The 14,661-nt window shown below is 33.2% G+C and overlaps 1 protein-coding gene across 1 annotated transcript in view; it reads left to right on the top strand.

Annotated features, from left to right (window-relative positions):
• The window catches only part of MYCBP2 (MYC binding protein 2), a gene marked incomplete at its 5' end in the record, with an annotated part of 292,519 nt that overhangs the window by 91,180 nt on the left and 186,678 nt on the right, over positions 1-14,661 (top strand). The window contains 1 exon segment of the mRNA XM_027769695.1: positions 5,701-5,808. Within this exon segment, the coding sequence (XP_027625496.1) occupies positions 5,701-5,808 (108 nt within the window).

Here is a 14,661-nt window from a genome sequence, read left to right on the forward strand (position 1 = left end):
TATATATATATTTTTGATTTTAGGGGTGTGTGTGCAGGAGCACATGTGCTGATTTGGGCAGGGTTTCATTGTGTCACAGTCCTCCTGCCCAGCCTCCTGAGTAGCTGGGACTACAGGTGTGTTTCACTGGGCTCAGCTCTTTAGGATGGGCCGAGAATGAATCCAGGCCTTCCATATGGCCACAGCCTGCCAAGCAGCAGTGTCTACTGTGCACTACCATAGCTGTGCTGGCATATTTCTTAGTAGTGCCCTCTTTTACTCTCAGCAGAGTCTCATTTAGATGTTAGGTTATATGGTTTGGCCTACCTATATGACATGGTAGTTAAGGGCACGGGTTCTGAAGTTATGCTCTGGAGCAGATCCTGGCTTCTTAACTTATACCAGCTGTATACATCCTTGGGCTTTGAATCTCAGTTTCCTTTCCTTTAAAATAGGGATGACTGCTGTACCTACCTTACTGAGGAAATTAAGATGTATTAGTGATATACTTGAACACGCCTAGTATGTTCTAACCCCTAAGTAAAAGTTAAAGTTTGATGCTACTGCTGCAGATGGTGGTGGAGGATGTAGTGGTGATGGGCTTTTTAGTAGACTTCTGTTCTCTTTAAGCTTGATTGTTTTTCATCTCTGGCCTTGATTTAGTTGCTTTTCTTAGAACATTGGGAGCTAATCCAGACACTTCGGTTATTCATAAAAATCCTAACAGTTTCTCCAGAATAAAACATTGCATTTTGATAGAATAAAGTGAGTTTTTCATTGTACAAATAGAATATAAAAATTAATGTAGTAGTCTCTAGTTCCAAGGTATGATTGAATTGATGTTTCTATTAGTTTTAAAGCTTCTAAATCACTAAGTTTTCTGTATTTGACAAACCAAATCCAATATTAGCTGATATTCTAATGCCACATACACATCTCTTTTTAAGATAGTACATTGAAGTGTTTAGGAAATATAAGTAAATAAAAGAAAGATCAGTTTAATTTTTCATGTTAAAGCTAACCACTGTATAATTTTGGTAGAATTTCTTGTAATTCTTATGCATTTTTTGTTTAGTTATTTTACATAATTTTTACTGTGTTATATATTTGTGTCCTGTTTCTTTCTTCTAAATATTATTTCACAAAAAACACTTTAGTGCTTTATTTACTAATATCATATTAAAGTAATATAGGAATATAGGTCAAGTTTTCTACAAGCCTATCCTTTAATTCAATTACTATTTGTATTTCATTATCATCTTCTAATCAAATTTTATATATTTCTGGTAATATCACTGACTGAATTCTATTTGAAATATTTGTTTACTGTCATATACAGTTTTATATTTTGCTGATATATTTTTCTTGTATTCTCATCAAGTGAATGAGCTTAATATATTCTAATAGGGATATTTTCATATCTTATTCCTCTAAAATATAATTACGTACAGATATCAACATATATCTAAATATGTAGACATATTTACATATAGAAAATATAGACGTATTTACAAAAGTGGCACTGTATTATAAACATACTTTTGCAGCATGATTCCGTCATTTTATAGTACATAGTAAATATACACTGCATCAGTAAATAGTTACCTACTACATTCTATTTAGTAGCTATATAACATTTTATAATATATCACAATTTACACAGTCATCATTCAGGTTATTTTCAGATTTTTGTGGGTTTATTTATAATAAACATTCTAAAACTCAAGATTTGTATAGGAACTTTTTTTTATATTGTAGAGCTTCCCAGGAATAGGCTATCTGGGTGAGAGAGTGTATATTTTAAATTTTAATGATACTTTGCATTGATTTTTAAAAGTTACAGAAATGTATGCTGTCAAGATTAATGTATAAGAGTGTTATTTACATTAGTTACTCTTTTATGTCATTTATTTTAGTTAGCATTCTTAATTTTTAAATAACTTTTGAGTATGTCTACATTTCAGAATTCTACTGTTGTTTCCTTAGCTTTAGACACTTCTCTTCTTTGCCTGAATTAGAGCAAAATGCATTTTAATTGGTCAAATCATATTCTATGTTATTATCTACCTTCTTTCCAAAATGTTCCTTCTGAAATGAAGATCTGAACAGCAGCACTTCTCTACTTAAAAGCAAAAGCCTATTCAGAATTTTTTGGATCAATTCCACATTTTTGTCTCTACAACTTCATATCTCCTTATGCTCTTTTTGTCTTTTTAAATTTTTTTAAAGAGGTTTTCGCGACAGGGCGCATGCATTTGCCAGAAAGACAGAGGGAGACAGAGAGACAGAAAGAGAGAAATCACCCCCAGAGGAGATGGCCATGCTGTAATCCCTTCTCCTCCATTCTCCCCTTGGGATCTTGGGCATGCATGCACACGTGCCTGGCGTGAGTTTAAGCCACCGGGTCCGGAACTCAGATCACAATCAACTACATGGGAGTCCAGTGACATAGCCATTATGACAACTGCTGGTCCTTCCTTATGCTCATTTCTACTTCCTAATTTCCCTTTTTTTTTTTTTTTTTCCTTTCACATCTCTGGACTTTTATAGTACTTGCTGCTTCCTTTATTAGCTCTCACTTGTATTTTTCCTCTGACTAGTCCTAAACTAACTAAATCCCTACTTTCCCACCTTGAGATTTTGTCTGTCACTCCTGTGTGCTTCTTTCTGCCATTGTAACGTGTTGTGATTTGTTTAGTTGTGTATAAATTCTCTTTCACCCGTAATACACTGTGAGTTTCTTAAGGCAGAAGTTGTGTTTTATTTACCAAATGTTCCCAGGACCTATTTCTTTTCTAGTAGCCTGAGTTCTAATGAGATCTGTACCTTTATCATTATGTTCATGACATCTGACACCTGCTACATGAAGGATATGTGGTACATTTATGAATGAACTGCTTGTAAAGAAAATTATTTTAATCCATTGAATACAATAGTACTTTAGAGCCTGAAGGCTTTAATTTCTAGGATGATTGTCCATGGACATTCTAAATTTATGCTTCAAAAAATTCTGAAAATATTGACTTTAGTGAGAAGCTATTAATGAATATTATGGGTGCAATATATTTTTTCTAGTGAGAAATATCCTAAGCAGCCCACAGAAATCAGAAATTAGTAATACAACTTAATTTTATTTTAGTGTTTACAATTCTTTTGTGTAGTTGGAAAGCACTTTTTTTTTGTTTTGTTTGTTTTTTTTTGTATTATTCTTTTTTATTATCATCATAATCTTCTTTATATTATATTGGATTTCATATAACTTTACAGTGTATTACATTGCTTTTTCAAAAGGGAATGCCATGCATGCATGTCAGTACAAAGACATTAATCTCCCCGCTTCAACATTCGATATCTTTTCTATGTTTTCCCCAATCATTATTATTATTATTATAATTATTTTTTAAAACAGTCAATTGCTATTTCTCATTTTGCTTGTAAAAATACCTTGCCCATCATGAAGTACTTCTCAGACCAATCCAGTTGAGAATACTATACATGTCATCATCAACAGTTAATAAGCCATATCTGTTTCTCACTAATGTCCTGCCTCTCTATTGTTCATTTGCTATCTTTCTCTATGGAAAGCACTTTTTTAGGGTAATTTTTTTAGACATCTAATTTAATTTTTTTAATGAACACACACAGGTATTAGAAGGGAACATGAGTGAACCCCTCTGTAACCTACATACACAGAATACATTTATAACTGTAACTCAAGTGCATACAGAAAGATAACTGTAATCGTATAACAATAAAAACCTATTTTTTTATATAAAATGTTTATATTGCCAAAAACACCGTGAACAAAGACATAATGGGGAAATGTATGCTACTTAAATGATAGAAAAAGGATTCTAAACATATAAAAATTGTCTTAAAATAGTGACCAAGACAAAGAATCAAATAAAAAACATAAGCAATGGATAAGAAGGGGTAATTCAGAGAAAAAGAAATATAATAATTCAAATCTTGGCACTGGTGGCTTGAAAAAACACACTAGGTACATGTGTACGTATGTCTACATGCCCCAAATCTTGACAGGTTGGAGATTATCTGCTTCAGTAAGTCAGTGGAAAAATAATGCATGTTGAAGAAATAATTTTTTTTTTTCATATTTTAAATATATTAATTTTATTACAATTTTAAATGTTCAATTTATATCATCTTAGTTTGATAGTAATTAGTATTGGGTTACTAGAAATTAATATTGAGTTTTTTATTAACACTAAGTTAGCATGTTTCTAGGTATAGTAATCAAAATATATATTCTTTTTTTTAAATATAGAATTGGTGTTGCTTGCATTTTTCTCTATATCTGTAAACATAATTGAAACATTTACTCTACCCATTTTTTGTGTGTTTAATTAAGGCTACTTTGGTATTTAATTTGATCTTTGTCAGATTTTATCCCATGGCAGTAGTTTCAATTTGTCCTGTCATAAGAAATATTAATTAAACTGAAGACCAGTGGAGAATCATGAAATAATTAATTAAAAATGTGTGGTGCTTGTATACTGTCATAATTCCCTTTTCAAATACTGGTAACTTAACTGAAATTTAGTGTTCAAATTTGAAGACATTTTTGATGTTACTAAAACTCAAGGAAACTAATTCTGTCATATAAGAAAAAAATGAAAACTTAAATTTATAACAAATTTTTTGCCTTTTGAAGCTAAATGTTAATAGTGAAAAGCAATTTTTAAATTTTGTTCAAATTAGTAGATTAGATAATTTCCTTAAGTACTATATAAATGGAAATAACAATGATCTTTGTATGTATTTATGTGTGTATGGTTATGTCTATCATGGTGCTTCAGAAAGAAATGATTCAATAAAAGATGACTTATGTTCCTAGATTGTTAATTGGGTTAAATGCCCCTTTTCACTTATATAAACCCCAGAATACACAAACTCTTATTCTTACACAGCAGATTACAGAATTTTTTAAATTTTGTTTTGTTTTTCATCATCTGGTGTTCTTAACCTCTATTATATATTATAAAGTCAATAACAATTTATTCTTGATTTTATAGTAAGATTGATATAGATATTAAGTCTGAAAGATACAGCACAGTAGAGTTACTGTAGCTAATGCTTTTATTGTACACTTCAAGATAGCTAGAAGAGAGATTTTTAAATATTCCCAAAACAGAGTAATGATAAATATTTGAGCTGATGGCTATACTAATAACTCTAATTTGGTCATTATACAATATATTAATGTACTATACTCAATAAATATGTATGATTATTATGTCAATAAAAATAATTGTAAGGAATTCTAGAAGGCCTTGTTAAAATTTAATGATTAATTTAAAATTAGTTGGTTTTTGCTATTTCAGTAGAAAAGATACTTATTTTCAATGAATATATATGGTTTACTGAGGTTAAATGTATGTGATAATTAAAAATATAAGATAATTTGATTCATTTTGATTTAACTTCTTGACTATCCATGTGAGATTAATAGTAACAGCCCAATAATATCATAACCGATAGGATTTGTACTTCATAAAATATATGTACGGTATTAAATTCTGGGTGGAATAGTAAATAATATGATTCAAGATAGATTAGAGTTGGGGATGTGGGAGAAAAGTATAATTTCCAGACAGTTAAGAGCAAATTTTCATGCCTTTTTTTAGTTTGAATTATTTTTGTTCATTATCGTGTTTTCATTTTATGAGCTTTTCTATGCACATACGAAATGTTTCTCCTCAGGCCCCCTTGTATTTGCTGGTCCTATTTTTATGAACCATCGAGAACAGGCTCTAGCCAGACTCAGATCCCATCCAGCACAGCTAAAGCATAAACGGGACAAGCACAAAGGTATTTGGTCTTCCTTCTCAACTAGGCGGGATACTTTCCCAGTTTCTTCCACTCATTTGAATTTGTCTCTGGGAAAATGCACAAACCTGACTCTTCTACTTTGCTTCTATCATTATGGTATAGCCTGAGGAGAAAGAACATGCTGAGTGTTACTGTTCGTGGGGGACTGTCATGCTGCTTGTTTCATCTTTTTTTCTTTGTTAACTTTAATGGAGAAGGTGGTTTATAGTGTATCTTTTTCTTTTCCATTTCTTTTCAAATTTCATAAAAGAGAAGGTGAGAAAATAATCATTGCTTTCTATTTTTTATACTTTTTTATCTGCTCTTAGATAATTGTGATACCATATTTTCCAGTCCTTTCTTTTGAATGCTGTTTATATGCTTTAGAATTCACAACATTACTAAATTCAGCATATAGTATGGCAGTACATTAAGACTGCCAGTACGTTTTCCCAGTTTTAATATTATAGTTGATACACAGACATATATACACACACATATATTACATGATATGCAAATATTTGATAGTTTTAGTCTAAATAGGTATAAGATCATCATGAGTCATGCATAGTGTATATGCTCTAGTCCTCAGGGGCAGAGTCTAACAAGTTCTGTGAGATACTAGGAATCTACTAGGAATGTGTTTCTGTTTTAGTCTTGATCACAGAGTTCTAGTTAATGAAAACATTCCCAAAGCATGCCTATTTTCTTTTAAACTGTAAATTGTGGGTCAGCTAAGATCAGGAAAGAATTTAATGCAGAAAATTTATAAATGTATATGTAAATTTTGCCTTGAATCCTTGCACATGAACCAGGGGCTCTTCATTGGTCAGTACAATTTACAGTTGCCATTTTGTTTTTTCTTTTTTCTTTTTTTTTTGAGAGAGATTTTTGCTATTGACACATGTGTTCACCAGATAGACAGAGTCAGAAAGCAGGAAATCACCCTCCAGGGGAGATGGCCATTGCCTCAGTTCCTTCTCCATTCTCTTCTTGGGATTTCGGGCTTGCATGCACACACTCCTGGCATGAGATTCAAGCCACCAGGTCCAGGACTCGAACTGGGGTCAACTATGTGGGAGTCCAGAAATGTAACCATTTACACCATCTGCTGGTCTCACAGTTGCCATTTTTTTAAATGCCTAAGTTAAGCCCTGCAAAATAGAGTAGGAAGCTTTAAAATCATTTTTTTAAATATAAATTATTGTATTGTTTGTACCTTATTTTTCCTTTGCTACAAAGCTATTATAGTTTAGTTCTTCAAAAGCTTTCCCATACAATTTAGTATAAACATCATCATTTTTTTTGCCTCTATCAGTATGCTGCTCAAAGTAAACATATAAAACAGACAACATCCCTGTTTTTAGTAAAAGCACAAATACAGCACAATTCTAGATCAGTTCTGCAGAAATAAAAACTGAGGATTTTAAATCAATGTAATTAACCATAGTAAGAGATGTGATTGCGTTATTTACTGAATTCTTTAACACTGCCACAAATAAATAACTGAGGAACAATATTTGGGGTATGCTATGTAAATTATTTTAGTCGTTTCTAGAATTTTTGATCTCTTATGATTATTGCTGTGCCACTATTAGAATAGATTCTCTCCATGTCTTTTTTCCTCCCCAATTATATGAAAATGGAGTTTTCCCCAAAACTTTGCCTGGGATTAAATATTTACATTTTATGAAACAGTTGAAAACTTTTTTAGTATAAGCTCCATGTCAGTATCTTATAGATAGTCACCTTTCTTTCTTCCAGAATTCTAAATGAGATGTTATCTGAAGACCAAAGTTACAAGTTGGCTCAGCGTAATAGCGCACACTGGTTGATGTTACCACTTGGTAGGCTGAAGCCACATGGGATCTCACAGCTAGCTAGCACAGTGACACAGCAAAATCCTGTCTGAAAGAGCCAGAGGTGGTGGGATACACCGCTAGTCCCAGTTACTCAGGAGGCTGAAGCAGGAGGACCAGGACATTAAAAAAATTTTTCAAAGTTGGGACCAGCAGTTAGCATAATGGCTATGTCACTGGACTCCCATGTAGTCGACTGTGGTTCGAGTCCTGGATTCAGTGGCTTAAACTCACGCCGGGCGCGTGTGCGCACGTGCCCAAGATCCCAAGAGGAAAATGGAGGAGAAGGGATTGTGTCTTGACCATCCCCGCTGGGAGATGATTTCTCACTTTCTGTCTCTCTGTCTTTCTCTGTCTTTCTGGCAAGCGCATGCGCCTTAGAGCAAAAATCTCTCCAAAAAAAAAAAAGAAAAAAATTTTAAAGTTTACAAATTTAAAGCAAACTTTTCCATGTTGTGTAATGATTAGCTCTAGAAATTATTCAACAGCAGCTAGACTTAATTCAATTTTGTCTGCCACAGAGTTACTTTATAAGAAGACTATGTCGTTGTGGCAACCTCGTTGTAGAATTGCAGTGAAAGATCAGTTTTTATTGGATTTTATAATTTCATAGAGTGATTTTCATCTCTTTATTCACCAAAATAATTTATAATGTAAATAATAATTTGTCATATGGTGCTTAATTTTTTTGTAAAGATTATACCACTCACTAAGTCCAACTAACATTTTACTGAATTCATTATTCTATCATTAATCAAATCCCCATTCAGTGCTTTTATTACATATTACATAAATATTTTTTCTATATATAATTTTCTCTTTTTCTTACCCTGTTTGTCTTCTTGATTATCTACTGAGAAGTTCACTGTATTAATTACTATCTTGTATTTAATTGTGTTGGAAGTACAAATTATAGGATGATAATAGTTAAAATTTCCTAGACTGTGACTTTTATGGAAGTATACAGAGAGTAAGATCTGTGGACTTATTAATAAGAGTGAGCTTCATAACGTAAAGTTCTGGCTGATTGGAGACAATTCAGAGAAGATCATGGCAACCTCCTGATACAGGCTGATTTTGACTAGAGACAGAACAGAGCATGTAAGGCTGAATCAGTAAGTAGAATTTCATGTAACATATAGTAAGTTATCCTAAAATTTGACCATAAATATATTTCAAACAGATCATTGGTTTAATACTTGTTTGAACTATTCTAGTGACTTACATAGAAAAAGATTTTTATTATAGTATATTATAACTAGGAACATCTATATTATCTTGAAATCTATTTTAAAGTGACCAGTGTGGAACTCTAAAGGCATGCTGATTAAAAAAAAAACTCAGTGTATTTTACACCTATTTTCTGTTTGGAAATGATGTGGTATAATTGAAATATTGCAGTCTTTGGAACTAGGCCTTAGTATTGATCCTAAATTTGTCATTTTCTCAAGCCAGATGGCTGGGTTTAACTTCCTTAATCTCTTTTGAATTCAGTTTTCATATTTTATTGGGTCATTAGAAAAGTCATGATGTATTTTTGCATAGGAAAACAGAAAAAAAATATATTGTGACTTTCCCAACAACCCAATGAAAATAATGATAATTCCTATCTGATTGTGTTTTTATGAAGATTAAATTAAGATATATACATATATTTACATACACATACACACACACACACCTGAATACGTATATCTAATCTTTGTTCATAGAACCCTTCCATGAATGTTAGCTTTAAGTCTTTGAACTGAATTTTTTTTTTTTTTTTTTTTTGGCCAGAGAGCACATGTGTTCTCAGAGAGAGAGAGAGAGCGAGAGCAAGAGTGAGCGAGTACACTCCCCAACAGTGCATAACCATGTCACAGTCCTTTTATCTCTATTTTTTTTTTTCTGTCAAGATCCTGGTTATGCATGCTGTGGTTTTTCTAACCACTGAGGCCAGGATTCAGATTGCAGAAAGCCGTGTAGGATCCAGTTCCCAATGTACAAAACTTAACCCCATGCTATAGGACAGTTCTGTATTGAACTTTTTGCCTTTTAGATTAATGTTAAAGGTTAAAATTTGAGATTTGGGAACCAATAGATGGCATAATGGTTACGTCTCTGGACTCCCATGTAGTTGACCACAGTGAGTACACTCCCCAACAGTGCATAACCATGTCACAGTCCTTTTATCTCTATTTTTTTTTTTCTGTCAAGATCCTGGTTATGCATGCTGTGGTTTTTCTAACCACTGAGGCCAGGATTCAGATTGCAGAAAGCCGTGTAGGATCCAGTTCCCAATGTACAAAACTTAACCCCATGCTATAGGACAGTTCTGTATTGAACTTTTTGCCTTTTAGATTAATGTTAAAGGTTAAAATTTGAGATTTGGGAACCAATAGATGGCATAATGGTTACGTCTCTGGACTCCCATGTAGTTGACCACAGTTTGAGGCCCAGACCTGGTGACTTAAAACTCATACCAGGCACATGTGCATGCATGCCTAAGATCCCAAGGGGACAATGGAGGAGAAGGGATTGCAGTGTGGCAATCCCTCCTGGGGGGTGATTTCTCTCTTTCTGTCTCTCTGTCTCTCCGGTGAGCACACACAAAATTTCTTTAAAAAAATTGATATTTGTTAAATTGATAGTTATTTTTTGGAAGATTTAAGATGACAACCACCTGATGGTAGTAAAATACATGAGCCTTACTTAGGATCATACTCCGAATTTGCTTTACCATTTATGACTTTGAGCCTGTAACTTAACCCAACAAAAAATGTAGTTAAATAACTTAGTCATTGAGCCATAGTTTTCTCATCTGAGAAGTGGAAAAACAGTCTGTATCATCTGATTGCTGGGTTGACTTTTAAAAAATAAAAGCAAAAATACTGAATAATTGAGCACTTTTCCTGTATTATTTCTGTTAATCCTCATATAAACCTGGGAGTTATGGCCGTTGCCATAAGATAGATGGGCAAGCTGAGATCCAGTGTCCAATTGTCATGCACTAGCAAATGGTAGAGCCAGGACCCCAGGCCAAGTTCATAAGGTTCCGTACCCACAAGTGCTTATCCATTGTGCTATTTAAATTTTACAGTGGTTAGCCTAGAGCAAGTACATAGTGAATTGCAGTTGCCACAGCTCCTATCATTTCATTTTAAGGATTTTGTTCAGAATACCTAAGTGTGTTCTGTGATAGTTTGGGTGGTATGTGTGACTATAAGATAACCCAAAAAGTGTAGATTTAAATAATAATTGAGAATGTAGGTCCCTTAGCTATATAATCCTCTTTTCTCTGTGTGTATACAAATAGAAGTATTTCATCTTTATATACACAAACTATTTTAAGTACATACCTGCTAAAACTATATAACTAGTACCACATGATACTTGTACACATACATTTGAATGTATTTGTATTAGGAAAAATACAGATATGCTCACACTTAAGTGGCTAGTTATAAGATTATTCAGACATGTTTTTCCCACAAGTCTGAAGTTGTCTTATTGATTCTCATTAACATTTTGCTGAATAATGAGTTTTAGCAGAATTAATCTTGCTGGATTCTGCTTATTGATTCTTCAATTTACACTAAATTTTTGACTATTAAGTACCATTTTTCTCTGAAAGCTTTATGTTTTTTTCTTTCTACATGACAGCGTGTGCATATGTACACATCAGTGAGAAAGAGAGAGAGGAAGAAAAAGAGAGGAGTCCCCCCATGTTTCCCTTCCTACAGCTCATTAAATCTTGGTAACTCATGTGTGAGCCCTGTGTGTTTCAGACTGACCCAGCCGGGATTTGAACTGAAGTTAGCATGTGCGATTCAGCTTCACCTGAGCAGTGCATTATTGCTCTGCCACGGAGTCAGCCCTCTTACAAATTTCTAAATTATTGAAATTGTATTTGAATTTTTTACATCAGATACAGAGGGAAAAATGTGTGTGTGTGTGTGTGTGTGTGTGTGTGTGTGTGTGTATATATACACAATTTCTCGTCAGTTGATGCATGTGCTCACCAGAGAGAATCAGAAAAGGGTGTGGAGTGTGTAGAAGCACCCTCAAATAGGGCATGATTAAGCTTCAGTCTTTTTTTCTTTTCTCCATTCTGTTAAGGTTTTGGACACACACACGTGTGTTTTTCAAGCTGTTGGACTGGTATTCAAATTGTGGTTGGCTCCCTTAACCACTAGATTACGGAGCTAGCCTCACATACATATTTTTAAAATTCTGCCATTGTTGCTGATAATGATGAAGAATCTCATCTCATTTTTTTTGGTCATATTTTCACCATCTACAATAATTGTAAATTTGCCTTATATAGATACAGGTTATCTGTGATTTTTGAAGAAAACATTTGTAGTATTATTTTGACCTCTAAATTACAGCTACTGCTCTTTTAGTTATTCTTTTAATTATTATGGTTTTATAAGTAAATTACTAGCATTTTATTTCCTCCTTCCCTGATACTATGTCTCTATTGTGGGATTTCTATTAATCTCCGACACAAGGGACAGGATCAAATGCTAAACTCAAAGGTAAAAAGCTTTTAACTAGACATCATTTATAGAAAGCGGATGGATACTTTAAATGCTTAGTTATTAAATCAGATTTGTTTTGTTTTTGTTTTAATTTCCCAGAGGCCATATGAGCTTGCCAGAGGGAAACAGAAACAGAGAGAACGGGAGAGGGAGATAACACCCTATGGGATGTGGTCACAGTGCAGTCCCTTTTCCATGTCACCCTCCTTTCAGGATTTTGAGCATGTATACAAATGTGGCCGACATGTTTTTCAAGCTGTCAAGTCCAGGACTTGAACCAGACAGTAAGCCATATGGAATACAGCTCTCTTAACTATCAAGCCAAGGGATGCTCTCTATCCCAATTTTTAATTACCAGAACACTCATGCATTCTCTAGAGACAGACAGGGAGGAGAGGAAAAAAGCATTTTCAAATGGGTTGTGATCACTTCATAATCCCTTCTCTTCCATTTCTTCATCTTGTCAGGATTTTGGAGATGCATGTATATATGCCCAGCATGGTTTTCTAGCACTTGGGACCAGGATTCAGACTGTGGTTAGCCATGTGGGATCTGGCTCACTTAACCACTACACCATGGGACTGGCCTCTGATTTGGTTTTTATAATTAGATACTTGTACCAATTGAGAGAAAGCTGTAAAATATCCTCATATCTGGCATCTTGTTCAAATAGTCCTTAGAAGATACAGATTCCTTTTTGTGTAGGCTCTTGTTTATATTTAACCATTCTACTGTCTATTCAGGATGAGGCTTTGAGGTAGAATGTATTTCATTTTGAGTAGAGTGAAACTAAATGTTATGATATTTTATTAGCTTATCCAGTCTTTGATTTAATTTGGCAAACCCCCATTAGGTAATTTGGCAGAAGAGGAATCACATTATTCTATTATAGTAAAACCTCTCACTAATTCAGAATTTATGATACTTCAGATGCGGTACTTGTAACCTTTTTTGAATAAAAAATTCAAAATAATTTCTATCTCTGAATTTTCAGGGTCAGACTTATAAGGGGAAACCTGTCTAAAATCACTAGCTTTTCAAACCAAGGGCTCAAGAAATGAAGGATTCCTTCAACGTGCCTTCAGCCTCTGGGTCAAGCAGTTAATTCTTGTATGTTAAAGGACTTTTATGTTTTTGGTATATTTTTATGTAATATTGGCCTATTTTTAAATATAATGTAGGTAACCACATTTTATTTATTGTAGTATTTAGTTTTATCTGTAATCTATATTTCTTAAAGGTAACAAAACTGAATTTTTACTTAAGTGTTTTATAATTAAGACTTCTTTAGTAAGTCACATGGTCCTTGTTATTCCGAATTAGTGAGGTTTTACTGTCCTAGTGTTATGAAGACTTTAAATCTTTTAGAAGTGATAGTGAATATAGAAAGGGAAGCATACTTTAGGTTATTTTGTCTTTCTAGTATATATAAAAGTTAAATAGAAAAGACAAAGGAAACATAAAATAATTTGTCTACTTAGCATTCTACATTTTGTCAATGAAAATACAGAATATAAAGTGTGTGGCTATTAATATATGTTCATATATGTATGGCATATTTTTCACAATTGTTTAACATTGTCATACTACAAGAGAGTGGATTAGACTAGTTGACCTTTTAGAATTCCTTCCAAACCTCTGTGCATAGAATTTGAATCTTGATTATGTAACAATCATATTTTAGTGATGTATATAGCTTTTGTTTAGGAAAAGTAAGTTACCTCATTTACACATTCTAAACTAAAGATTTACATTCTGGAATGTGTTATTTAATGCTAAGATTAAAACGTTGGAAAAGCGAAATGTAGAAACCAAGGTAGAGAGAAGGCCTAAAGCAATCTTAATGAAGAAAAGTATAAAAACACAGAAGAAGGAAAGAAGGGATGAAAGCAGAAAGAAGATTTGGTTGAGGGTAGTGGTTGGGGGCAAGAAAAGACCATAAATCACAACAGTGGAGAAGTTATATGAGACAGGCAAGAAGAGTATGAATAGGCCATTTAACTACCATATGAATAAAGAGCTCTTTGGTTTTTATACATCTTTAAAAGCTCAGTTGGGTTGAGAAATGCCAGAAGACAGAATAGCCTTTCTTTGAGCCTCTTTGGGAAATTTAAGTCACTTGTGAGTCAACTAGGAAGTTTTAAAAAATGGCTAGTACTAATGTCATTAAATTTAATATAATCATTAGATGATTTTGCATGCAGTTATTGTTTTATGCAAACTAAATTTCCATATAAACTATTACATCTAAAATGTTATTTCTATAACTTATTGACCCATTTTCATGACATAACTGGTTAGCTTAATAGGTTTTCTCCATAACCAGATCTTATTTCTGTTTTTATTGATTTAGTATACTTGCAAATATAAGTATACACTATTTCTATTCTAAATTGCTTCTTTGCAGGTAGATTCTTGATCTCTCACTTCTAACAGCTGCAGATTCTTCTCGCTTCTTCCTTTTAACA

This window comes from Tupaia chinensis, unplaced genomic scaffold, assembly GCF_000334495.1.
Source record: "Tupaia chinensis unplaced genomic scaffold, TupChi_1.0 Scaffold000013_1, whole genome shotgun sequence".
In the NCBI taxonomy this organism is placed as follows: domain Eukaryota; kingdom Metazoa; phylum Chordata; class Mammalia; order Scandentia; family Tupaiidae; genus Tupaia; species Tupaia belangeri.